The 25,497-nt window shown below is 43.0% G+C and overlaps 1 protein-coding gene across 5 annotated transcripts in view; it reads left to right on the top strand.

The window, feature by feature from the left end:
* The window catches only part of SEPTIN6 (septin 6), a 46,422-nt gene extending 23,186 nt beyond the window's left edge, over positions 1-23,236 (top strand). For 2 of the 5 annotated variants that reach the window (XM_075941002.1, XM_075941004.1), the window contains exons 4-10: positions 121-307; positions 570-731; positions 9,168-9,264; positions 9,742-9,910; positions 11,915-12,047; positions 13,665-13,855; positions 20,583-22,677. In XM_075941002.1, coding sequence (XP_075797117.1) covers positions 121-307; positions 570-731; positions 9,168-9,264; positions 9,742-9,910; positions 11,915-12,047; positions 13,665-13,855; positions 20,583-20,607 — 964 coding nt within the window. In that variant the 3' untranslated portion in view covers positions 20,608-22,677. Of the gene's footprint in view, positions 1-120; positions 308-569; positions 732-9,167; positions 9,265-9,741; positions 9,911-11,914; positions 12,048-13,664; positions 13,856-16,406; positions 16,450-18,899; positions 19,517-20,582; positions 22,678-22,726 lie in introns of those variants that run through there. The other 3 variants (XM_075941007.1, XM_075941006.1, XM_075941005.1) reach the window with 3 other exon arrangements.
* The last annotated feature ends 2,261 nt before the right edge of the window (positions 23,237-25,497 follow it).

Consider the following 25,497-nt stretch of genomic DNA (forward strand, 5'->3'; position numbering starts at 1 on the left):
GCAAGTTTCACAGGCGGCTGCACTCTGGGTTAGTAAACTGTAATGATGGAGCCTGAGTGATGGACAATGCTCTGTATTGCAAAATGAACAGTTTTTTCTCTCTCCGCCTATCCCCCAAAGCTATAAGCCCATCGTTGAGTTCATTGATGCCCAGTTTGAAGCCTACTTGCAAGAGGAACTGAAGATAAAGAGAGTCTTGCACAACTTCCATGACTCCCGTATCCATGCCTGCTTGTACTTCATCGCACCCACAGGCCATTCCCTGAAGTCTCTGGACTTGGTAACAATGAAGAAGCTCGACAGTAAGGTACGGGGCAGATCACCTCAATCCTCTTTTCCTTTTTCTCTGATTACTCTTGTGGAACCTCACAGATCTGTCCCAGGGTTCCTCCCCACCTTCCATTCCTTGAGCTAGTGCAGGTTATGCTGCAGAGTTACTGAGAAGGCTGCATAGTACACACTTAAATTCTTCATGTGGCCCTACGTTTTCTTGCTAGACATGGAAATTGCTCATTTCACTGCTGTCACTGAGTGAAGACTAAACCCTTTTTTTACTGCTTCCCTTTCAGGTGAATATCATTCCCATCATTGCCAAATCCGATGCCATTTCCAAGAGTGAACTGACAAAATTTAAAATTAAAATTACAAGTGAACTGGTCAGCAATGGGGTGCAGATCTACCAGTTCCCAACAGACGACGAATCGGTGGCTGAGATAAACGGGACAATGAATGTAAGTAACAATAACTGTGACTTGCCCCACACCCTGCTGATTTTTTTTTGTTCATTTTCTGCTTTATTCCTCTTTAAAGAGCAATAAGAGGATTTTGCTGCAATTTTATATTTATAGTTCAGTTCTATCCAAAGTGTGTGAAACAGCCAACTCTGTGGCCTGCCTCTAGTGCTGTTATAATTCATTAGTTTTCCCAGTTGCCCCTCAAGTTGCAAGGCAGGCGCAACTTAAATATTAAAAAACAAGCAAAATGGTGTCTTTTTTTCTCGAAATATCCTTTAAGGTAGGGATCCCCAAATGTTTCATGACCTTCCCCTTTTTCCTTGTCTGCCCCCCCAAGTGCTGAGCTGGGGGTGGGGCCATGGCTTCTGGGCAAAGGTGGGGTGCTGTAGCCAGACGTGAGACTGTCGGCTGACAGGTGCAGACAGGGCAAGGAGGCTGTGGTTGCAGCTGAGGGATGGCCAAGGGTAGAGCTGTGGCCAGAGCGTGTTTGAGTGCAGGGTTGGACTGGGGCCAGGCAGGGAGTAAAGCGAGGGGCAGAGTCGAGGTGGGTGGCCCTAGAGGGGGCATAGCACACAGTTCGGGGATCTCTGCTTTTGTATATCTGTAAAGAAGTGAAAGAAAAAAAACCTTCCCCTGCCTCCCACATTTCCGGGTCACCTTTAATGTCTTACCTTGGTTTAAAATGTGCCATTATTACTTCTTGACATTTTAAGAGATGAATTGTTTTGGAGATTGGGGGGGGGAGGGGAGGAAAGGGATTAATTTACTTCTTCATTGGGGTCAGAATCATTTGTGGAAGAATTCCGTTGATTCAATGTAATTTAGACGGAACAGTTTCTGGGGGGGGGGCTCAGTAGTCTGGTTGGTCCAGATTCAGAGTGCAATGGGCTAAAAGGTTTTCCTATAAATTCTGTCAGGGAGGGTGTTAAATTTCCCATTCTGCTGTGCCCGTCTGACCTCAGTCAGCTGTCCCTGCCCTCTCCTAACATGGCTTAATTGGTAGATGCTGCCCATAGATGTGGAGGGGTGGCTTTGTTGGCACTGGGCTGCTCTTTTCCTGAGGGTGGGTGTTCCTCTGCAGGAGTGGCATGGACGAACATCACTGTAGGTTAGGGGAATGCCAGAGGGGTCCATCCTCAGTTTTTCAAATCAGCACTTCTCTCCAGTTACCCAAACTCACCCCGGCCAGCAGAGTCCCATGCTTTCTTTACTACCTTTCTTAATGACCGGTCACAGTAGGAAATAATGCATCCTTTTAGCCCCTTTGTGGCTGTCTGGATGCGTATGTGCTGCAGCTGCTGACAGACAAATGGAAGGTAAGGGTAGATGTGTAAGTCTGATCCTATGACATGAGTGGTGTTCTGGGATTTGCCTTATTCAGATCAGTGTTGTCTATGTTAGACACAGTGATGCATTCGTGCTTCTATGCTGTTCTCCTCCCCATTTCTGTTTTGGTATTTCTGCATTCTTCTTTTTCTTGCAGAGTCATACTTTTGGGTCTTCCTCGTCATGTAACCATGTCTTTGCACAACAATAACCCCCCTTGCTGGCTCTAGTTGCTCTGTGTTGTCTCGATGCTTTCAGAGCCAGAAATTCATCTGGCTGCCGTGCTTTGATGAAGGTGGCGTGTTTTTGGCCATAACTAGAAAGCAGATGGACTGTGTGCTTGTAATTAATCATCACAATGTTTCCACTCCCCAAAAAGGCTTGCGGCACCTTAGCTTTTTCCAAATAACAGCTCTTTCCCTATGACTCAGAGAAATTCTCCTGTGCACGTCTGGATTTCCACCATAATGCAGAGAGGCCCACCTCTTGCACCCACAAAACTTGTGTTGGCAATTTTTCTGCTTGCCATTGAATTGTGATTCAGATCCAAGAACCTGTGTCCTGCATCTGATCACGGTGTTCACTGTCCCTGTAAATACCTTGGCCTCCTGGAAAACGGACAGCTTCATGTTCTTATCTTCTCACATCTCAATCATTCTCTAAAGATTTAAGATGGAAAAGGCATTTTCTGCCAAAGGTATTGGGACAGTATTTTCTGTGACTTTATCTAATGAGAACATGTAAAAGGGAACCAGCACTGCTTAGGGTTGGAACAAAGGACAGGAAGTGGAGGGGGGAAGACTGGATTGTGTGTGGCCCCGACTGTGACACTGGCTGCTCTGTTATGTTGGGCATGTCATTTAACCTCTACCTCACTTTCCCAGCTGCATAATGTCTACTTGGAAAAATGTGAAGTGGAAAGAATCTTTAGAGACGGGTGTGTGCTTAGAGTGGCTCTGGTCTGTACTTTCTGTTGTGGCTTGCTCTTGTTATTTGAATGGTTTTGCTGTTGGATCTTGCTTCCTTGGAACTATTGTTGGGGAAAAAATTGACCGAGGAACAACGACCACTTTCTTAGTAATACTAAAGTCAGGGGTAAATATCAGTCACTATGCTTTGGTCATTTTAATTTCTCTTGAATGGGAGTTGCCCTCACAGATTTTAAATACACTGTAAATTGCCAGCGGTTGATCAAAGAGGAAGACTCTGATTTAAATTCTCACATTACACCGATGGAAATTATAATTGCCGGGTTTATGAGGACCGATGATTATACAGGACGGAATTTGAATTTGATTCCAGTATTTTATCAAACATGGAGAAGATAGATTATAATCATTTAATTTAATTGCATAAAGCAAATCTGCTTTGATTTCAGGTGCTGGAGATAATTTGGTAGAGTGATTGAAACCTGTAAGAATAATGCATAAGGCAAAAGCAGAAAGATTCTTTACTTTTTAAATTAACATTTGGAGCAGAAGATAGGATTGGCTTATTTAAAAACTTCTCTAAAAGACGGAGAGGCCTTCCATTCCTCTTCTCATTTCTCTCCAGATCTACATACCAAGGACAGAATTACGTTTCTCTTAAAATACTAGATCATTCATATTTGTGCAAATCAAAACTCTCCTGTACGGACATGATCAATTAATCCTCATTATGTCGATGCTGTTGCTAGGTTACTTGATTTGATCTGGAGGAAGTGACAGAGCTGTTTGCTTGTTTAGTGTATTTTTGAAAGACTGTGCCAGGAACATTGCCTGGGCCCCTCTGTTATGATAGTTTGAAAAAATCCAAATAAACTAAAATTAGAAATGTGATAGAAGATACTCTGCTTTTAAGATTAAAATAACAGCCAGATGATAAAATAGTTCGAACAGATGGTGTGATTTCTTGTGGGCAGAGTACAGGCTTTTGAGCCAGAACTCTGGGGTTGCAGTCCTTCCTTCCATCAATCAGTAGCTGCATGACTTTTAGAAAAGCTACTTCAGTTTACTCGTGTAAAATGGGGGCAATAATTGAATACTTGATAAGGATGTTGTGAGGCTTGATTGTTTGCAAAGTGTTTTGCTTACTCATATGAAATAGGGATGTTAGATACTGATTAATTGAATAATCATGTAACTGAATCAAATCTTAGCCATTAAAAGATTATCCGATAGTCCTGGGGAAGCCTCCTGCCATTCCTCACTGCTGCCTCTCCATCAGATACAGATGCAGCAGTGCGGGGTGGCAGAAGCCCCTGTCCCCGTGGGCCCGAGCTCCCTGCGGACAAGAACTGTGCTGACATCCCACAGGGTAGTCTTTGTCTGCAGTGGCATGAGGCTCCCCATGGATAGAGGCTGCTGTCTGGCAGCCTTCTGTGCCCCTTCCCTCCCCCTAGCGCTGCTGCCTCTAATAGAGGCAGCGGTGTGGGAGCAGATGGCTCCTGCCTGCCCCCCCTCATTGCTTATCATACAGAGGCAGCAAAGTGGGGAGAAGTACGTGCAGTCGATAGAATTAACCAATAAGCCCGAGTTTATTAGTTAATCATGTAGTCACTACACGTTGACCTGTCTCGTATTTCATTTTAGGGATAAGTTCAAAGGGTTTTAGTAAGGGTACATGTTGAAGCTCTGTGGTCCAGGACTCTCTGGTCTGGATGTTGTGGGACTAGAGAGCCCCAGTGGCAGAGGCTGCCAGTGGTGAAGAGCAGAGCCTGCTAGCAGAGCTGGAACTCATGGGGCAGCAAAGCCTGCAGCTAGCTGGGCTGCTGGGAGTGCCAGCAGGGTGGTGGGGCAGCCAGGAACTGAGGCTGGGGAGTGGAGCCCAGCGGAGAGGCTGGCCCTCTTCCCCTGCCTTTCCACTTCACATTCATTTTTCCAAGATCGCATTATCCAGCTGGCAAAAACTTAAAAAGCAACAAATAGTCCAGCAGCACATTAAAGACTAACAAAACATGTAGCTGGTGCAACCTCCATGCATCTGAAAAAGTAGGTTGTGCCCACGAAAGCTACATGTCCTGTTAGTCTTCAGGGTGCTGCAGGACTATTCGTTGTTTGATTTTCCAGTTACAGACTAACACGGCTACCCCTCTAAACCAGCTGGGAAAGTGAAGCAGAAGTTAAGTGACATGCCCAACATAATGAAGGTTCTAAGGGTGCTGGACCAGGGAGGTTCAACCTGTATAAGCATCCAGATTTGGTAACAGACAAAGTTACAAAACCTCTGGGTTATTTATCTGAAAGCAAAGAGCCAACAAGTAAAATGTAAAGCTCTCCTGTGATGAGAGAACATTAGATCTGAAACAGGCAGGATATCATAAGAAAGTCCTTGTAAAAAATCGGAAGGTTTATTGTAGTGAATGTTAAAATCTTTCTGAATTGATTCTTTCCAAGAAGCTCAGTAAAAAGCTGGGAGCCAGCTCTGAGACTTCCCAGTAAAGTTCTAGCACTGTGCAGTAACTGCTGTTTATAAACTGGCCATTGTGAAAGAACAATTCTGTCTGTACATTAGTGATTTCTGACAGTTGTTCAAAGAAAGTTAATGTGGACTGACGATTACCTGTACCATGGTGGTGAACTCAGCATAAATGGCACATTCTGTTGATAGTTACTCCACTTGTATATCTGCATTAAAATCGTCAGTTATTCCTGACTTGTGCTAGTGTAACTGAGGGGAGAATTCTGTCCTTGATCTACCTCATTACTCTCTTTTAGTCCAGTTACTTTTTTAATCTTTTCTTTCAAATATTTGTTTTCTGGAAGCTGTATTTGGCTGTTCCTACACAGTGCTGTAGGAAACAAATCTCCCATTCATGATCTTGTAGGTGGCAATATCCTGTTTTTCTGGGCAGTTGCTAATATGAATTCCTTCCACTTTCATGTGTAGATGTTTCCCTTCAGGTCTCTGGACTGAATGGGTTGGGGGTGTGTGTCATTTTTCTGTCTTGAAAACAATAAATACATTTTAAATGAGAACACACAAATGTTTCCAGTTCAATAACTGTTTATCTGTTTTCTTTAAAAGTATAGCACTGAATTTCCAGACCTGCGCCGTTAGCTAATTTCCAGCAGCTGTCTACTTTCCAGCTATGAGGTTGCATTTCTTCCCTTTGGCTGCTTTGCTTCCTAAAGTTTTCTCTGTTTCTTCATGCAGAAGGAGCTAAAATTGAACGTAATGGGCCCACGTCTATACTAACACACACCCTTCCAAGCCTGATGATTTCAGTGAGACTGTAGAGGTGTCAGTCCACATAGAACCTAGCCCAGAACATTCTTAAGGGATTGAACAGTTGCCTGGCCCTGTGGAGTTAAGGGTCCATCTCAGTACTCAGACTAGATTGATTGGTTGATTGTACAGTATGTTCATGCCTTTGCTCTGACCATCAGGATGAGAGCAGCATGGCCCAGGAGAAGGCCAGGTAGCTCATCTCAGTCTGTTGTTGATACAAACAGGCATTGTTGTAGTGTGTTTTGTTTGTTACTCAGTAGCCGGATTTAAACCCATGTGGCGGTTTCTATGTCACTGATGTGTTCAGGTGGAAAAAAGCTTCTAATCCTTTATCTGAAGCTTACCACCATTAAAATTACTAGGAACTCAATCCTGCTTTACTCAAGCCAATAGGAAAACTCCCATGGCAGGATCAGTCACTAACATACTAGCTATTCTCCATGCACCACTGCGCCCACCCCACTTTTCCTGGGGAGCTTCTATGCACTGAGACTTCCCCACCCTGTGTACATACTTCTTCCTTACTTCCCCAATCATATCTGGCCACCCTTCAGGCTAACTAGGGCTGGCCATGGTTTCCTGTGGAACTGAGGCTTGACTCTAAAGTGGTGACAGAGTGATGCTTACAGATTGATGCTTCCTCCCCTTTTCTAGGGACTCGACCTGCTGCACCACCAAGATTCTTGTATCTCATGGCTACTCAGGGATTGAAGGACGGGTCTCTGGCTCTGTGTCAGAGAGTGGGTTGAGCTGGCTCTAATACAGCCCTTTCAACTTAAAAACAAATCTCTCCACATTCCCCTCTGTGTGCTTTGTGCTCTTATTGATTCTTGTCACTAATCCAAACAAATTTTCAACCTACTTGTGATCTTAAATCCTTATTCTTTATTCCTATAAGCAAAGCCAAGGTCATTGATCTTACTGGTATAATTGGTATCCCATGGCTACATTAATTACTCAGAATTCAGTTCAGCTTAATGGCTCTTACTAGCAAATGTCGCATGGTATCTAGCCTACGGATCGATGGAGGGAGAGAAGGAGCTGTCTGCTTATTTTAAACAGTGAAATACAGAGTGTGATTTGTTCACTGTAGCGCAGAATGTGCTATATTCCCCTATCCACCCCGCCGCCCACCCTTCAGGTCTAATGCGTCACACAGCAGACAGAATAAAGTACTAAGGGAACAGCATTTTTAGTTCAGCTGCTACAGCTTTTCTGGAAGGTTTTAGAGGATGGGATGAAGAGCTCCTACAAGCTGACTAGGAGCAGCAGCTTAACGTTTATAGAGCTCCTTATATTTTTCAATCTTTCATTTGCACAGGAACCATTTGAGGTTGTTAGATATGGTCTCCGTTTTACAATGGGAAGCTGAGACTGAGCGGTTATGTGACTTACCCAGAGTCCAGGAAGGAATTGGTAGCAGAGTCAGAGACACACCCTGGAAGTGGCTTCAAACCCTATATTTGGTCTCTTAGGCCATGCTGTGTTCTGTTACTCGTGGGGTGCCAATATCCCAAAATGAAAAGAAGGATGAAATTCTCAAATCTTTCAGGCTTGCTGCTTTGGAGTGGAGAGCAGCCCTCATTGGCCTTTTTGCACACCTGGGAAGTGAGTGAGACCATGCGGTGTAAATTGGCACAGCAAAGACAAAGGGCCATGCAGAGAGGATGTTTCCGAAGTTTACAAGATGTACAAGTGCAGGGTAGAACGTGCTTTCGTTGAGGGTAAGCAGGTAAACTGATGCAGTTTAGGGTTTGAAAAAAAATGCAGGGATTAATCCAGCTGAAACAACCCTAGAGTCCATGTGCTTATAGGAAAATTAAGTTAATACATCCCAGCTAATCAGAGCACTGCTTCCATTCTCCTACTCTTGTCCTCTTTCAAAATGTCTCCTTGGTTTGTCTCCCTAACTTGACCTGGGTTTCTTTCCTTTCCTATATTGTTGAGTGAGTCAATTGCTGCCATTGGCTACTTCATAAATACCCCTCATGAACTCAAAGGCTGAGTGAGTGGATTCAAAGCCGTTAGAGAATCGAGTTTGATCTAGTATCAGAGGGGTAGCTGTGTTAGTCTGAATCTGCAAAAGCGGCGAGGAGTCCTGTGGCACCTTATAGACTAACTGAAGTGTTGGAGCATAAGCTTTCGTGGGCAAAGACCCACTGACGAAGGTGCCACAAGACTCCTTGCCGAGTTGGATCTAAAGGCTCTCGTGCTAGACTAGATCACTCTGGTAGCGGGCAACCCTTTTATTTCTAGGTTGCTGGTTCCGATGCATTGCAGCTCATGGTAACTGCAGGTTGCTGCCATCTTGCTAGTTTTATGTCGGCTCACAATAGCCATTTGTCCACATTGAGAGAAACCATCACGGCTGGCATCTTGGCTGGCAGGCTCAGTGCGGGGACCAAGGTGTGAATGGGAATGGAGACTGATCTACCCCCATAGACATGTCAGCAGGGAAGGGCCTGCTTCTGTCCTATAGCTAGAGTTCTGTAGAACAACCTCCAAGATGGTCACATTCATGAGTACTGAGTTCCTGAGTGTCTTAAAGAGGGAAAATGTGTTGAGAGCTGAAGAAAGCAAAGGAAGCACCGATTGGTGTCTTGCTGGTTCCACACCAGAACTAACCCCTCAGTCAGAGTGAGCCTGCTAGGGCAGGACCAATAGCAGAGTTGGTCCCATGTGTGTCCGGGCACTAACTCTGTGCTGGTTCAGCTGGGGCAGCGAGGTCATGACTAGAGAGCAGTAACAATTAGCAACAGTAAAATCCCCACAGCTCTTCCTTGTCATGGCCTGGAGCCACTGCCCTGCCCCACTTTAGTGACCGGATTTATGGGATGGGAGGCTGAGTTGGGACCAGTGAAAGGTGACTAATATGGGCCTGTTGAAACGTTTCAGGCCCACTTGCCGTTTGCAGTGATTGGCAGCACAGAGGAACAGAAAATAGGAAATAAAATGATGAAAATCCGTCAGTATCCCTGGGGCACAGTGCAAGGTGAGTGCTGCTTGCTGGTGTTGGCTGGGCATGCTGTGACCGTTCTCCCCACTGGCAGTGTGATCTCACCAGAGGAAGCAGGACTGAGTCCACATCAGTCTCTGGTTGTAGCTCTGCTGTTGGGCACCTCTGTGCCTTTGAATCCTTTAGTGCTGCGCTTCTCAAACTTTTGGGGCTCTGGAGCCCTTTACATGCATAAAAATGTATGCGGAGCCCCAGCGGTCCACTGATTGTATGTGTTGTACCTATCGATGTTTCCGGTTTGTCAACCTCACGGAGCCCCTCGGGCTCCGCAGAGCACAGTTTGAGAAAACTGCTTTGGTGTATCACTGCTTGGGACTCCTCTTAAGAGAAGCTGTTTTCCATGCCAGAAAGGGTTACTGAAGTCTCTTTGTGGGGCAGGGTAAGGCTGAGAGGGTCTCTGGAGAAGACGTGTGCATATGTCTCTGTGTAACTCCTCCTTGCAACTCTGAACAGTTGAAAATGAAACTCACTGCGACTTTGTGAAGCTGAGAGAGATGCTGATCCGTGTGAACATGGAGGATCTTCGTGAGCAAACCCACACGCGCCACTATGAGCTGTACCGGCGATGCAAACTGGAGGAAATGGGATTTAAAGACACTGACCCAGACAGCAAGCCATTCAGGTACGATCCCTGGAGCACTGACTGTAGGAGAGCAAGGAGCTTGAGAGACATGCATAGGCAGGATGACGAGCACTGTATAGTGCCATGTTCCCTCCCTTCCTCCCCCCCCCCCCCATCCACTTGTGGAATAAATATTATATGAACCAAAGCATGTGTCGGGATGTGCACCGCCAGTAGAAACACATGCTACTGACTCCAGGTGCTCTGCTAGTCAGCTGAGTGACATTTGAATCTTTTCTGGGCTGCTTCCCAAGCGCTCAGCTTACAGGGAACACTGACTGATCTGGCTCTGCAGAAAACTGGAACCTCCTGAAATGTGTGATCTTTGGAATCTTAATTGGACTCTGCTCACAGCCCTGCTGAGTAACGCCACCGCAGCTCCTTAACACTTCAGTGGGAGGTTCCACCACAGAGAGAGAGAAGTGGGGGAAGGAGAAGTAAGGAAACGAAGTGACAGTGTAGCATGGGGCATGAATGAAATGAGGTGCAGGGTGGAGGAGGGGTTGACGAGGAGAACGCCAGAAGCAGAGAAGTATGGGAAGTAATCTCACTTAGGAAGCTGAGGAGCCTCTTACCCCATGGGGACCCCCTGCAAAGCATGGTGTAGTCGTTTCCCTTTGAAAAAATGTCCATCTTTAAATGCTTTGCCTGACCGATTTGTCAGTCTGGTCACAAGAGTATCCAGTAGTGGTTTCTGCTGTTCTTTTTTTCATCCAGTCACAGCTAAGTTAGGAGGCTAGAACAGTTCAGCCAGGCAGTAGTGGGCTAGTAATTTGCCCATCCATTCAAGCTCTGTAATAATGACCAGAACTAATAATTGCATGGCAGGAAGGGCCCTTGGAGATGTATGGATTAGTGAGCAGCATGTTATATGTGGATGAAGGGTTTAATGGTGAAGGTCTGATCCAAAGCCCAATGAAATCAGTTGAAAGCCTTCCATTCACCTCAAAAAGTCGTGGATAGGAAAAGTGGGGGAAGGAAACTGGGCCTGGGTGAGGAGGACTGGGTAGGGAAAATGTATGTCGGGCGGTAGGGAGGAGAGGAAGGGAAAGCAGTACAAGAAACAAAGCTTGACTTATGATGGGGATGTGAGACTCTCCTAGAACTGGAATGTTTGACGCTCTCTATCATCTCTGAAGCAAAGGCACTGCTCCTGCTCCAAGCTGGACATCTGAGGAGGGTGTGGTATGTTGGGCATTCATTTGCAGATGACTGTTCTTGAACAGCTTCAGGGGGTAGCGGAGTTAGTCTTTGTAGGATAATCTTAAAAAACAACAAATAGTCTGGTAGCACTTTAAAGACTAACAAAACATGTAGATGGTATCATGAGCTTTTGTGGGCACAGCCCACAGTCAGCCAAACCCATTGCAAAATGAGACAGACCTACTCTGCCAAGTTTGGATCAGGAGTCAAACTTCCCCAGAGTCCTAAGGGTGATTGGATGTGGGTTTAGAGTGGCCCCTTCTCTTAAGACCATGAGGGGCAATCTAGGCTAGTGCGTGGGCTGCACAAGTGGCCCTTCTTCATCTCAGTGGGTAACAAGATAGTTTCCCAGAATAGGGTAGTTTTTCCAATTGCGCTACTGTGCCTAGAATTTGTACGGTGTGCCGATTGAGCCATAGCAGTGCTTTGATTGGATGCAGAGGGAGAGCACAGCTCTCACTATGTTGTGTGCAATCAGCATGCACCTCGCTTTACGTGCCCTTGCTTTACATGCATATCACTTTTGTAATACCAGTAGGAAAAAAAATTATGTGGACAAAAGCCAACAGAATCTGGCAACCCTGTGTGTGGGTAGCAGCAAACAGAATGTCTCATAGGCCACACATAGAACCCCAATGGTCCGTAAGTGAGGGAGATGTCTGAAGATGACTGATGGCATTAGAGCAACACGGTCAGATTCTGCACTGCCATGTACAGTCACACTCATGATTTTTAATGGAGATGCGCGAATTGAGAGCAGAAGTTAGACCACTGATTATTTGTGTTTTTTCCCCTCTTTAGCTTACAAGAGACCTATGAGGCCAAGAGGAATGAGTTTCTGGGGGAACTACAGAAAAAGGAAGAGGAGATGAGGCAAATGTTCGTCCAGAGAGTCAAGGAGAAAGAAGCAGAACTTAAAGAGGCCGAAAAAGAGGTAAAGATGGCTCTGTCTGTCTCCAGTTCTCTGCTGTTGTGAGCATTAAATTCACCTCAGGAACATTGGTGCTGAAATTGCCATTCTGAAGCTAGGCCACGTTCTCTCCACATAGTGACTTGCTCAGAATGGAGTCGGTTGTGTCTGTTTTATGCGGGGGGGGGAACCTGGTTGTAACATTTTTATTCCATAAGAAAATGCAACATTCTTCTATTGTGATGGCTACCAGATAATATCATAGCACGGTGAAAGTGATGTATTTATGTAAGGTATTATGTGTACATGGCCTAGGGAGAACTCGGACCCCTTAGTTCAGTGGTCATCCCTGGTCTGTTCTCTTCCCATTTGTTTTATTGAACTCCCCTCCACGTCCGCTGTGTGTGCGCCAAGGTGCCAGGAGTGAAACTAGGGCCTTGAAAGAAATGGAATCTTCAGTCTCTCTTCCCCATGTGCTAGGAATTTAAACATACATACATACTTCCTGCACATCATAAGGGGAATAAATCTTGCCATGTGATGGCTTGTAAGAATAAAGTTTATGGCATGAGATAGCTGTAATCTATATCTGGCTGTTGGAGACTAAAACCTATAATTTACCAACCTCTGTAGTTAAGTAGGTACTTAAGAAAATTTTCAAAAAATAACCCAAAGATCCTATTAGAAAGTAAAGTAAATGGATTGAAATAAATAAAAACACATTTTAGAGGCATAGTCATGTTAGTCTGTTTCAGCAAAAACAATAAGGAGCCCTGTGCCACCTTAAAAACTAACACTTTTATTTGGGCATAAGCTTTCAAGGCAAGAACCCATCTGATGAACTGAGTTCCAGTCCACAAAAGCTTATGTCCAAATAAATGTGTTGGTCATTAAGGTGCCAAAGGACTCCTTGTTTTTCCTTTGTTTTGGGCGGGGGGAGGGGGAGTTGACTGCTACTTTTTGTAACTATACATTGTCTGCCAATTTTCCCACTTTATCCACACCTTTCTCAATGATATATTAATAAAATAATGCCTAGGATTTGTAAATGTTTTGGGGTAAGGACGGTTTACTACTCTGTAGCACAATGGGGGCTGTAGGACAGGGGTGGCTAACAAGATGTTGGTGTTCGCCAAGGTTAGCCCCTTTATGCTGCTACCACTGTGTTCATCTGTGCCTCTGCAGGTATGGGTGACTGCAGCTCCCATTGGTTGCAGATTGCCGTTCCCAGCCAATGGGAGCTGTGGGAGAAGTGGCACCAATCGGGACACTGCTTCCCACAGCTCTCATTGGCCAGGAACAGTGATTCGCTGCCAACAGAAGCTGCAATTGCCCATACCTGTAGAGAGACAGGTGAATACAGCAGTGGTAGCCTGTCAGGGGCTAACCCTGGCAAACTGGATCCAGCTCGTGGGCTGTTCTTTGCCCACTGCTGCTCTTGACATTACTATAATAAGCACCTGATTTCCATGGGCTGTATAGCATGTTGTTATGGACCTACGATAACTGGCTTGTGGTATCTAATCAGTTCTCCCAAGCAGAGTCAGATGGAGGAAGAATCAATACAGTACCTCCGTGTTGGAGTGTCTGCTAATGCCTTGTTCTGCTTGAATGATCTGCCTCTGTTCTTCTTCACTCTAGCTGCATGAAAAGTTTGATCGTCTCAAGAAGCTGCATCAGGATGAAAAAAAGAAGCTGGAAGACAAGAAGAAATCTCTGGACGATGAAGTAAACGCGTTTAAACAAAGGAAGATGGCAGCTGAATTGCTCCAGTCTCAGGCCCAGCAGGCTGGAGGATCACAGACTCTTAAAAGGGAGAAGGAGAGAAAAAAGTAAGTGGCTAACCTGATGGTGTTTGCTTCCTGGTAATGAATTTATTTTATTAGTTCCTAAAGGTGAAGTGAGACAGACTTTCAGCCCCTAATATGGCTGAATAGTAACATGAAGCTGTTGACCATCACATTTCATCTTGAAGACCAAGGAACCCAGTGCTAACTAGTCTGCATAGTATTTTGGCTGCCACTAGCCGATGGGTGCTTTAAACCAGGCCTAGTTGGGGTACCATTCAGCTGTCTTTTCCCTATCTATGCCATGGCATTCAAAACAAAACTAGCCTGATGTAGTGCTTGTTCAGGGACCTCCCATGTTTTCCTGTGGACAACATGTGAGCACCATGATGGAGAACAATTCCATGTGGTCCAAAGAGGTGCCAGATGTTGGGTCTCACACAGAGCTCCATTTGCTGTAGTTAGGTATAGAAGCAAGAAGAGCACTGGAGCCATTTGGATGTACCATGCATCTAGAGCAGGATTTGAGCAGAGGAGGTAGCAAAAGATGAACAAAGGAGCTTCTCGTCTGTCATTTACCTGTTCATTTAAAACTGAGAGAGTTGAGTTTTTCCAGTGTTTAGAGCTTTTCGTATAGCTCCTGGTTACACTGTGGAGACTTTCCATTGAAGCCAACTGCCACAAACACATGCAGATCTGTAGATATTTATTGGTTACTCAGTGAATTCTAGCTACTTTAGAGCAACATCAGCTAAATAATATTTTCCGTGGGGAAAATGTAAGAACCTGGTGTGTGACTCAACATAGGTGAAGAGATTAAGATCGAAAGCAGGCTTTCAGTGGTATTATTTTGCTGGGAAAGCTAGTGTAATAGAGTGGAGAACTGGGTCCATGACCTACAGTCTGCAACCACTAGAGAGCAACATAGTCATCCATACTTAGGCAACCTGTCATTCCACCCAAAAGTGGCCAGTTATTTCTCTCTGTGATGGTACATTACCTGAAACAGAGTTCCACTGCCATCTTGTGTGTACTAGGAGCATTGTGCATATAACAATCCATTTTTATAGCTTCCACGATTGACACCTGTGCAAATGCATAGACCATCTGTGCAAATGCAAGATTAACTCTGCATGCAGTAAGCAGTCCTAAGTAACCCAATTAGTCCCATTACTATGAGGAATATAGGAGATGGCCAAGGAGCCAGATGAGAACGTTTGTCATGAAAGGATGTCTTCTCTTTGTTTGGAACTTTTTGTAGCAGTTTGATCACTATCGTTCAGCAGTAAAGAATCAGGTCCAACATTTAATATGCCATTTTATGTTTTAGCTTAATTCTTCTAAACTTCTATCGTCTTGGTTTTACTGTGGGCTGCACACGCATTGTAAGGCTGTGGCTATTGTCTGATTAGCTTTTCTGTGCTTTCCTCTCTTGGAGGTTCCTTCAGCCTCCTATTCACTTTTATTTTTGTTTTGAGTTCCCTTCAGTTCCTCAACAGCTTGTTACTGAGGTGACCAGGACGGAATTAAGTGGTGTAGAGGACAAAAGTCTGTCTTGTAACTTATATCGCACTTTGTTGCATGTTTTGCATGTGTTCCACATTTAGAACACACGGACATCCATAGAAATCTTACGTGCAGAACAGTCATGGTGATCTTCACTGTGGATTAAAGATTTTTTTGCCTTAAGATTGATCTTGCCAGAGCAGCATAGAGAGAGAGATTATCATATTCCATGATATGTCTCTACAGAATAAACAACTCCAGAAGCACCCAAGCATGCTCTGTGTATCTGTGTTGAGACTGTCCCTTTCCCAATGTGTCATTTCTAGCATTCAGCTTGATTAGGCATAAAAGGGTTTAGTATAGGTTGAACCTCTCTAGTCCAGAACTCTCTGGTCTGGAAACGTCTGTCCTGAATGATTTTAGTTAGCCAGATGTTCACTTTTCATGGGTGTAGCCAGATTTCCCACAGTCCCATAAAGTTTTACAGCCACCAGTCCTAGCTCTCAGTGTTCTGTGCTGTTATTTAGTTCTAATTTACCCCTAAGTGCCCACTAAGCAGTAGAAGTGTTAGTAATGCTGCTAGACAATATTGACCTCCTATGGTCTGAACAATTCTCATGTTCGGAACTGGTCAAGTCCCAAGGGTGCTGGAGTAGAGAGGTTCAACCTGTACTATCTTCACTGCAAAGTTCAGGGACCCAGAAAACACCATCAAGAGTGAGCGCTCACCATACTGAGCACTGAAGATAACAGTAATTTAGTAAGAGGATTCTCTGCTCTCAGGTACAAAAGCTGTCTTTAAATGTGATATTGTGCTTTGCTGTTTACTTAAATCTTAGAGTTGATATTGTCCTATATGTTCCATTATAGTATTTAGATCAGAAATCTCCATAACATGCCATGGATTATATTTACGCAGTATTTAAACTCATTTTATAGTGGCTGAACATAGACTAGACTGTCTATTTCCCAGTACATCTCGCTTCTTTTATGGAGTTCAAACTCTATTAATTGCACTAATTCATGACTTGATTTCTTTTTCTATTGTCATTCCATCATCAGTAGTTCTTACTTGTGTGCTGTTTTACAGTTAACTGCTGTTTGCTGCATGGTGCATGAGGTACATTGCCCTGGTAAGCTTTATTAACTAAAATAGATCTTGCAGTGGGATTAATTAGAGTTCCTGAAAACAACAAAAAACACACAAACTTAAAGTCAGTGCATTTTCTCGCCCTTTTTACCTGCTGTGGATGTATTACCTGTCTATAGTTGTGCAAACACTGTTACACCCTTCACCTATGCACTGTAATTTTATATGTTCTTTGAAGATGCTGCAAAGTAATGTGCAAGATTATGCCTATAGAATTGTTTTGATTTGTAATGCTAATAGACAGAGCTAAATAAGCATAACGGGCATTTCCTTCTGAACTTGACAGCCATTTAGCTTATTCTTTAAATATGTAGGCTTCTCCAGCACTATGGTAATAGTTGTTATAGAAATGCTTATGGTGATGATAGAATCAAGATATCTGGTGAAAATTGGCTTTTTCACCTGGGGTGTGGTGGTAGTATCTCCTGGTGAGAATGCAGGACTTGGTTTCAAAACTGAGTTTTATTCTCGACTCTCAGCCAGGCCACAGGTAAAACATTGAAAGTCTCTGAACTGTGAGCCTTCATTCATCTAAAGGCATCATATAATCACAGAGCATTAATTACTTTTAAATAGTCTATTGTCAAGTAAGACAAACATCCAATTCAGATTCTAAAATGATCCAGGATCACAGGCTGCAGACTTCCATAATTGATATTAAGAAATCAGAAACATTGTTTATGCTTTGCATATCGAGCAAGAGATGCCAGTAATCTTTAATATTAAACTAGGATTTTTGGTGAAAAGGATTACCACCCTAGATACATTCAATCTTTTAAAACCAACCATCTCCTGGAATTCCCTTCCCCTCTCTGGGCCATTCCATGTACATTCAGGTTTAAGGTAGTTGCTAGAGTCTTATAAAAGAGCATGTTTCAACAAAGAGGCTACAAAAGTGCTTCCTCCTTAGTACATTAGTCCTCAAGGAATTTTAATCAAGCTTGCAAAACTATTCATCCTGCACAAGCAGGTTTGTCTTCACTGCAATATCATTAGCTCATGGGTCTCTTCTGTCTCTAACATCTATTCTTACCACATGGAAATGAGATGTGCTGCCTAGCACTAGGGAAGCTTCATCGTCTGTATGAGCATGCATGTCCTCTGGTGCCTGACCAGAGAGAATATAACTTGTGGTGAGCAAGTGCTTTCAGCATTTGGGGTCTTATGTTATAAAGAGGAGGATAATTTATATAAAAGACAACTTTTAAGAAATGCACTTGTCAGCTGAAGGAGACAGAAGGCACCCATGTCTCTATTGGATAGATGAACACAAAACTGATGTTTACAGCTGTCTACTTGTTTTAAGCACAGGCATTAATGAGTACATATGTGGGTTTTTCAATTTCCTACAAGACAGATAATAAAACAACTAGCTCTTTGGCAAATCAACCATTTTTATTGTCCAAGTGTTGGTGGCATGTCAGCCCTGTTAACATTTCAGACTGCACCTTTAAAATAATAATATTTACTCACTTTTTATAAAGAGAATCAGTATTAGTTCCATTTGGACCATTCTACACGCCCTCACTAAAACCTATTAAAATGAAGTTCTCTCTGTAGGTTCTAGCTATTAACAAATCCACAGCCTGTTCTTAAACAGGGAAAGAAAAGCTGGTTCTAGTTTTATTCAGAGAGGGAGGAAATAATTGTAATTAGAATAGAAAGTAAATGTTAACTTGTAAGTGAAGCTCATGTGTCTACCAAGCTCCTCTTAACGGTAAGATCTCCAGAAGTGTCTTTGCTAAAATAATCCAAAGAAATCTTCACAAGCCTCTGACAAGATGAGTGTTCTTACTGCTGATGAGAGTGATGTAAAACAAAGAAAAGAGCAATTCTTTCCTTCCAGGATCTGAACATGAAAAATAAGACCAAAGAACAGTGATGATCATTCTAGTGCAGAATACAAAGCCAGAGCTAAAATGCAGTTGAAGTGAACATTACTGATTTTTGTTGGTTTTGGATTGCCTTTGGTGGCAGTCCTTGTAACTGGATGCAGTTGTGTGCTGGGCTCTGAATTCAATAAAGTTCTTTTGTTCAAAAGACACAATTGCAGACAGTGCCTTTTTGAATGGGCATTTGTCCTTGCTGAGCTTAATATGGATATCTGATTTTTTTTCAACAATTCAGAAAATAATCACAATACTTACTGATCCCTAAAGGGTGTCACTGTTTTGCAAGGATGTAAATGGTCCACCGATTATCCATCCTGTTATGTGCAGAGATCCAAAAGGATTGTTTTAAATAGAAGCCTGGTTCATCCCACTGCTTGTGTGTGCCTGTGTAGAAAGCATGTCTCATAATCAATCAAATTAAACTTTATTAACACACTGCAACACTTTCATTTGTCCTGTATGTTTGGAACCATATTATTTTTTATTTTAAAATTAATCCATAAAAACATTAATCTGCCTTTTTTTTTTCTTTCATTTTCAGTTCGGGTTTCCTGTAGAACCTTTCCCTTCGCACCAGAACCGAATGCCCCCACATTGTTAACATGCTGTTGTGCCACTGTGCCTGTTTGCCCATCTTTATCACCCTCCCATTCTCTCCTTCTCATCACTCTTAAAAAAGCAAAAGAGGCTGCATTCTTGGCGGTTTTTTGGTGAAGAACCCAGCAGTAACCTGTGTGGAACTGACAAGAGATGCTAAACGCTGCTATCTGTTCCCTGGATCAGTAGCACGTTTGCCAAGTGACTAGTGTTCTCTGTCCTAAATTGTTATGACTGTTTCTTACTTTTGTTTCACAACTGCATGGTAAGAGAGCACGGCTGCTTGTTGGTTGCACTTAGTGCCATGATGCCTGAGCCTTATCACAGATTGCCTGTGAATGCTGTAGTCGTGCATTTTGATGACATGTGGCTGCCTAGAATAGAGGCTTTCCTCTTTTTTTTGTTTGTTTTCATTTCACGTATAAACATCTAATCCATCATTATTTAGATGTGCTGTTGTTTGATATGGTTAATTTGAAGTAACTGTTACAAAACTTGCAATGCTAGTAGGGATGGGCCTGAGCCAAACCCCAGAGGATGGAACAGCCCCTCCCCCCCCCAGACTTTGGGAAAACCAAATCAGGATACAGTCTTTGAACCACAACCACTGTGGTTTCTTCCCTTTCCTTCTGGTGAACTAAATTTAAAGGAGATTGCCTATCTCCTAGAACTGGAAGGGACCTTGAAAGGTCATTGAGTCCAGTCCCCTGCCTTCACAGTAGGACCAAGTACCATCCCTGACAAATTTTTGCCCCAAATGGCCTCCACAAAGATTGAACTCTCAACCCTGGGTTTAGCAGGCCAATGCTCAAACCGCTGAGCTATCCCTCCCCACTGAACCAAAATGTCAGATCTCAATGCTCCTGCATTTTGGGAGGTTCAGATCTGATTCAGTCTATGTTGCCTTCTTAATTGTCTTGCTCTACCACTAGGATAAACATAGGAATGACCATATTGGTTCAGACCAAAGATCCATCTAGCCCAGTATCCTGTCTTCTAACAGTGGCTAGTGCCAGCTGCCCCAGAGGGAATAAACAGAACAGGTAATCATACAGTGATCCATTCCCTGTCACTCATTCCCAGCTTCTAGAAAATGAATTAGGGACACCCTCCCTGCCCATCCTGGCAGTAGCCACTGATGAACTTATCCTCCATGAATTTGAGTGGGTTGAAACAAACTCTGGATCTTAACTCAGGGAACATTGATGGCTTGGACCCATGTTTACTTGCTAGAACAAACTGGTGTTTATGAAGAAAGATATGTTGCAATATTTCCATGTGACTTGTTTTTCAGGACCTGTAATATTTTTTTGGTTTTAATACATAAAGTATTGCTGAGAAATGATCAACATGTGTGTTCCTGAGCAATGCTGCCATGTGGCTGAAGTTTTCTCTTCACCAAAAGATTTTTTCAATGCAAAATTTGCACGGAAGTATGGTACTCTTGCCACTGACTTCAGTGAGGCTAACATTTTACCCAGTAGCCAGGTACACTTTGACCCCTAGACATACCTCTTAACGCAGTCTGCATATGAGTGTCTTGTATATGTTGGGGAAATGTTTACTATAGTCTTCCTCAGACTGTGAATTCTGGTTAACATTACATTTTTTTGCCCTTCTTTTACAGTAACCCATGGCTCTGTACTGAATAGTATTCCCTGAATACAGTGGGCTGGAATGGACCTTCATTTACTTGTTAAATTGGAGGTTCTAGTAGAAACTGACAGCTTCTCATGATATTTCAGTCCTGGCCTTCCTATGCAAAACTGCTCTGTTAACTATATTCATCATGAGTCTGTCTTTACTGTGTACTGATGGCTATTGCTTTTATTAAACCATGTAAAAAGGTAATGAGGTTTTTGGACACTGTTAACCCTACATCTTTTTTTTTTTTTAAATAACATTAAATAGATTTCCCCTTTCCCCCCAACCTAAAATATTAAGGGTTGTGGTTCTTTTTTTTTTTTTTTTTTTTTTTGTGCTGTCAAAATAACAGTACAGATTAAAATATATTTATTGGTGAGTTTAAGAAGACAACAACACCTTGGTTTGATTATGGTGTATGACTGAGAGGTTAAGAACTTTCCTTGTATTGCTTTGTATTGATACGACTGTTGTAAAATATTAATTATCTTAAGTCATGTTGCCTAAAAATGGGGATTTTAATACTTATTTGACATTCCTACTACTTTGATCTGGCTTTTGGATCCTGTGTGCACTGATGCTACCTGGTTGTGGCAGTCTGCCAGCACACATCCCACTGCAGGTTCAGGGTCCGTGTTGGTAAATGCTGCTTTTATGATCCATTGAAACTTAAAACTCATGTAAGATAAGCACACTTACATGGCCATTCTGGGTATAAGATGATCTTTCAATACAAAGTTGTATGCTGAGAGATGACTTTACCTAGAAAGATCTGAATTGTGCATGTTACAAAGTTTGAAGCAAACATCCCTCTTTCCTTCTACTCTCCACCCCATTTCCCACCCCAAACCCCTCCCGTTCGTTGGTACCCCACGCGTATTTGTGACAGCTTTGTTATTGCCAGAACGTAAATCACATTAATGAACAGAGGCTCATCTGCGTACTGATATAAATTGATAGATACCACTCAGGTAAATTTTTCATTGTTTCCACTGAGAACCATGATTTTTATATTCAAAACAAGCTTCTGGACCACATACTACCCCAAATCTTTTAACAAACTCCTGGCTCTAGGGGCGTATATAGTCTCTAGTCTTCAGTAGTGAAGTATACTCTGATGCAAGGCATTCCAAAAAGTATTATTCTAAGGCAGAGGTGGAGAACTTTTTGGGGTTGGGAGCCATTGACCCACAGAAAAATCCGTCAGGAGCCACATGCAAGTGAGAAGTGGCTGCTGACTGAGGAGGAGAAAGACACTCTCCACTTTCCCCACTCTCACCTGACCCTAGGGAGGCCCAGCCTAATAGATTTTGTGTTCTCCAGACCCGCGGTGGAGCAGCAGTGAGAGGGCTGGAGAATAAGCACAGGCTCCCCAATGCTGTGGGGGGGAGGGTTCCCTGAGCCTTGGGGGCCGGATCCAGGAAAGTGAGGGGCCGCATCTGGTCCCTGAGTCTGAGGTTCCCTATCCCTGTTCTAAGGCTAGCAAATAATGTTCATGGGGAGTTGAATTTAAAGCACTAGAGTGGTATGTGTATTGAGCCTTCTTACCAACCACTTAGTAACTCAAGTGGTCAATTAACCTTGTACAGTAATCCATAAATGAAACTAAGGTGTGGCCTCGTTTTAGAAATCAAGACTATTAAAACGCTTAATTGTGATTTATTTATATTGTCTCAGGTGTCCTGTTTCACTGTAAAGACACTTTTTTCCCTCCAAAAAGCCTTGATTTTCTTTTTTAAATGTTTTAAAAATATTTTAAGCTTTTGCGTCTTTCAGCTCTGTGAAATGTGTAAGCATGTTTTCTGAAATACGCCAGTCTCACTTCGTCAGGGGTTCTAGGGATTCGCTGAAAGGGGCTTTTCATCTTGCTTTCACTTGCTGCATTGCGGGTTTGTTTTAGATCACTGGACTTTTGTTTTTTAATGCTATTAAACTTTTTAAAAACATTCTTGTAACTTGTCTGGTTTTCTTTAAGCACTTTGAGCAGCCCCTCCAGGATCCTTAATTGCTTAGAAATGATGCATGTGCCCAGCTCTTTTCTATTTATTGTTTTTCATGTTGAGTCTCTTTCTTTATTGAATGTCCTTCTCCTTTTTGATGATCTCCTGTTTTTCTCTCTTCCTGTAGCTTTTTTTAAATCTGTCTTCGCCAGCTGCACTGAGGGAGAAGACTCCACTTGTAGAAGAGTTTAGGGATCCTCTAATGTCTAGGGGAAACCAAATCTTCAGTGTTAGTGTCTTGGAAAGAAGCTCCTTTCTGACTTGCATGGTATTTAAAATTGAAGTGTCTTGTATTTTGTGTGACAAGACAGCACAATCTTGGGGAAAGCTGATCGTGTACAAAAATTTGGAGGAGCAACAGAAATGTGATGTTTAGATTGAGTAGCCAAATTTTCAAAACGTTGGGTTACCGCCATGTTTTTTCCTCTTATTGGGCTTATTAGAAGGGTCATGGATCCCCCTCCAAGGATCTGTGGAAGCCTGACGGGGGTGTTTTCCATATGTGAGTTTGTTGGTTTGTTCTGAAAACTATTGTATTCGATGGCAAAGAAAACAGAAATGAAGTGCGATTTGTTACGTTGACAGCCGGCCACAGAATACTTAATTCTAACGAAGAAGTAAAGCAAAATGAAATGTTTCCATTAGTGTCATTTGTGCCTCCTCCACGTTATTAAACCGTATCACCTGACTGACACAGGGTTGAGTGAGATTGTTTTTAATGTTAATCATTTATTCTGTAAAATACCCCAAATAGTCTGATCTTTCCCTGTGTGCTTTAGTTAGAGAATGATCTTATCCTTAGTTATTGAGATGACAGTGGTGGAGTTGTAATTGGCTGAGAATACGCCTTCCAAATACCATGTGACTAGAATGCAGTGTCCTTAGAATGCATTTGACACCTCTCCTAGAACTTTTTTGCTTGTCTTGTTCTCCCTTGATACATTCACTGCATGTTTTTCCGAACTGTATTCTACTGTCTCTCTCTCTTTTTTTGTTTCCTTTTTTTACAAATGGAAGTGTGAGTGACTGCACTGCATATATAGTTACCTGACAAACATTGGAGAACCAGCACTGTTAAAGTGTGATACCTTTCTAACGTCAATGTAAATTTTCAATTAAAAAAAATGCAAAAGCCCAGCTATGTCCTGCTGTTGTTTGTGCTAAGGGTTCCCCCTCAATCAGTCCATCCTCTCGTCATGTGTTCTCTCAGAAGGAAATGTATGCAGCTCAGTAGATAAGCCGCTTTGCAATGCAGCGAAGATGCGGAGATCACCACATTGGTCAGAAGGATCACACAGGTTTGTTAATGGAAAACACAGCGTGAGGATGGGGGAGAGTTTGTGTGGGGTTTTTTTTTTTTTTAAACCTCTCATCCTAAATACTTTCTCTCTCTCTCAACACCCTTGACTTTGTCCTGAACTTTAGAGCAGTCCTGGCTTGAGATAGAAAGTGCCCCCTACTAAATTGCCAGCACCACATGCCCCCCTTTCTGATCTTTGAAAAACCCTCATGCCTCCCCGCCCCCCCAAAAAAACTTGTTGAGCAAGGAACTGAGCAGGGCAGCAAAACTTGATGCCGGGGGAGGGCTGGGTCGCCTCGCACCCCCTCTGGAATTTCTTCACTCTCCTACCCCCCCCCCCCCCGGGAGGCAACGCCCCCCAGTTTGGGAACCCATGGTTTAGGGGATCATAGCCTAAGATAGTATAACTGCAGGTGAAAATACAGAATTACAGTTTGGCATCTAAGGTATTGTGGATCAAAGTTCTATAAATTCAACATGGATTTTCTTTTAACTTGTTGCACTTAAAGATAAAATTGTTTAGCTGCCTTTTTTTTTAAGAAGGCAGTATCAGGCTAGTAATTAAATTTACTTGGGTGTTAGTACAACTGCAGGTTATTAAAACTGAATGTAAATACTTAATTTTGCTCTTTGCCTTTTATGGGATGTTTGTTTTTGCTTTTGAGGTTAGCTACTTTACACTAAACTCATCTGAACCTTAAAAATGTTTGTCTGGATTTGTGTGCAACTTTAAATACACCATTTCATTGCTCATTTTGAGCAATGGTTCTGTCAATGTGAAGTGTGTGAAACAACCTGTCATGTATTTATTATGTATTTCATCTTATATATAGTAGTCTGCTTTTAAATAGTACTGTAACTAGCTGTATCAAGTGGGGAAAAAATCTGGTTTGAACTAGATGCTTAGTTGGTTGAGGGAAGTCTGACAAAGTTATGGAAACTACGTGAGCTGTCTAAACTGGAGAGTAACCGTGAATTGAAATTTCTCCAAGTGACTTCTCAAGGAGCTAACAAACTGGTTGCTTAAGAGGTGGTTTTAGATACAGTTGGAGCAGAATTGTACTCAGTGCGCTACAATATTGGGAATGGTCTTGTGTAGAGCTCAGACACCTGCACTGTAGTTTGATATCCCTGCAGCCTGAGCTCTGCAACTCTGAGTCAGCTGACATGGGCCACGGGAGTTTTAATGCAGGGTAGACATACCCTGAGTGGGCCTTGCATTACAAGGAGTGGTTCCTTTTCAAACCTGCAGTATGTAGCAGGACAGCTCTGTGTTTCCAATCAGCCTAAAATGTCCATTTTTCTTGATTGTTGCTCCCTGGTTTCACCTGCTCCAGGAGGGCCTCAGCAGCTGTATAGCTTTATTGCAAAGGACTTGATGCTGCTTTATTGAACTATATGCAAGCCTCCTGACTTGAGGAACTGAACTCGGGGTCACAGATGAAAGGGACCATGGATGTCTAATGCATTTTTTTCTTGCCCTGCAGTGTCCAATAACTCTTGAGTATCACAGAGGGGTCAGATCTGCCATCAGTCATATCAGCAAGTGGACATTATTTTAGGCACCTATTCGCATTTATATCACTAGGCTTTATCGC

This window comes from Pelodiscus sinensis, chromosome 13, assembly GCF_049634645.1.
Source record: "Pelodiscus sinensis isolate JC-2024 chromosome 13, ASM4963464v1, whole genome shotgun sequence".
Classification (NCBI taxonomy): Eukaryota; Metazoa; Chordata; order Testudines; family Trionychidae; genus Pelodiscus; species Pelodiscus sinensis.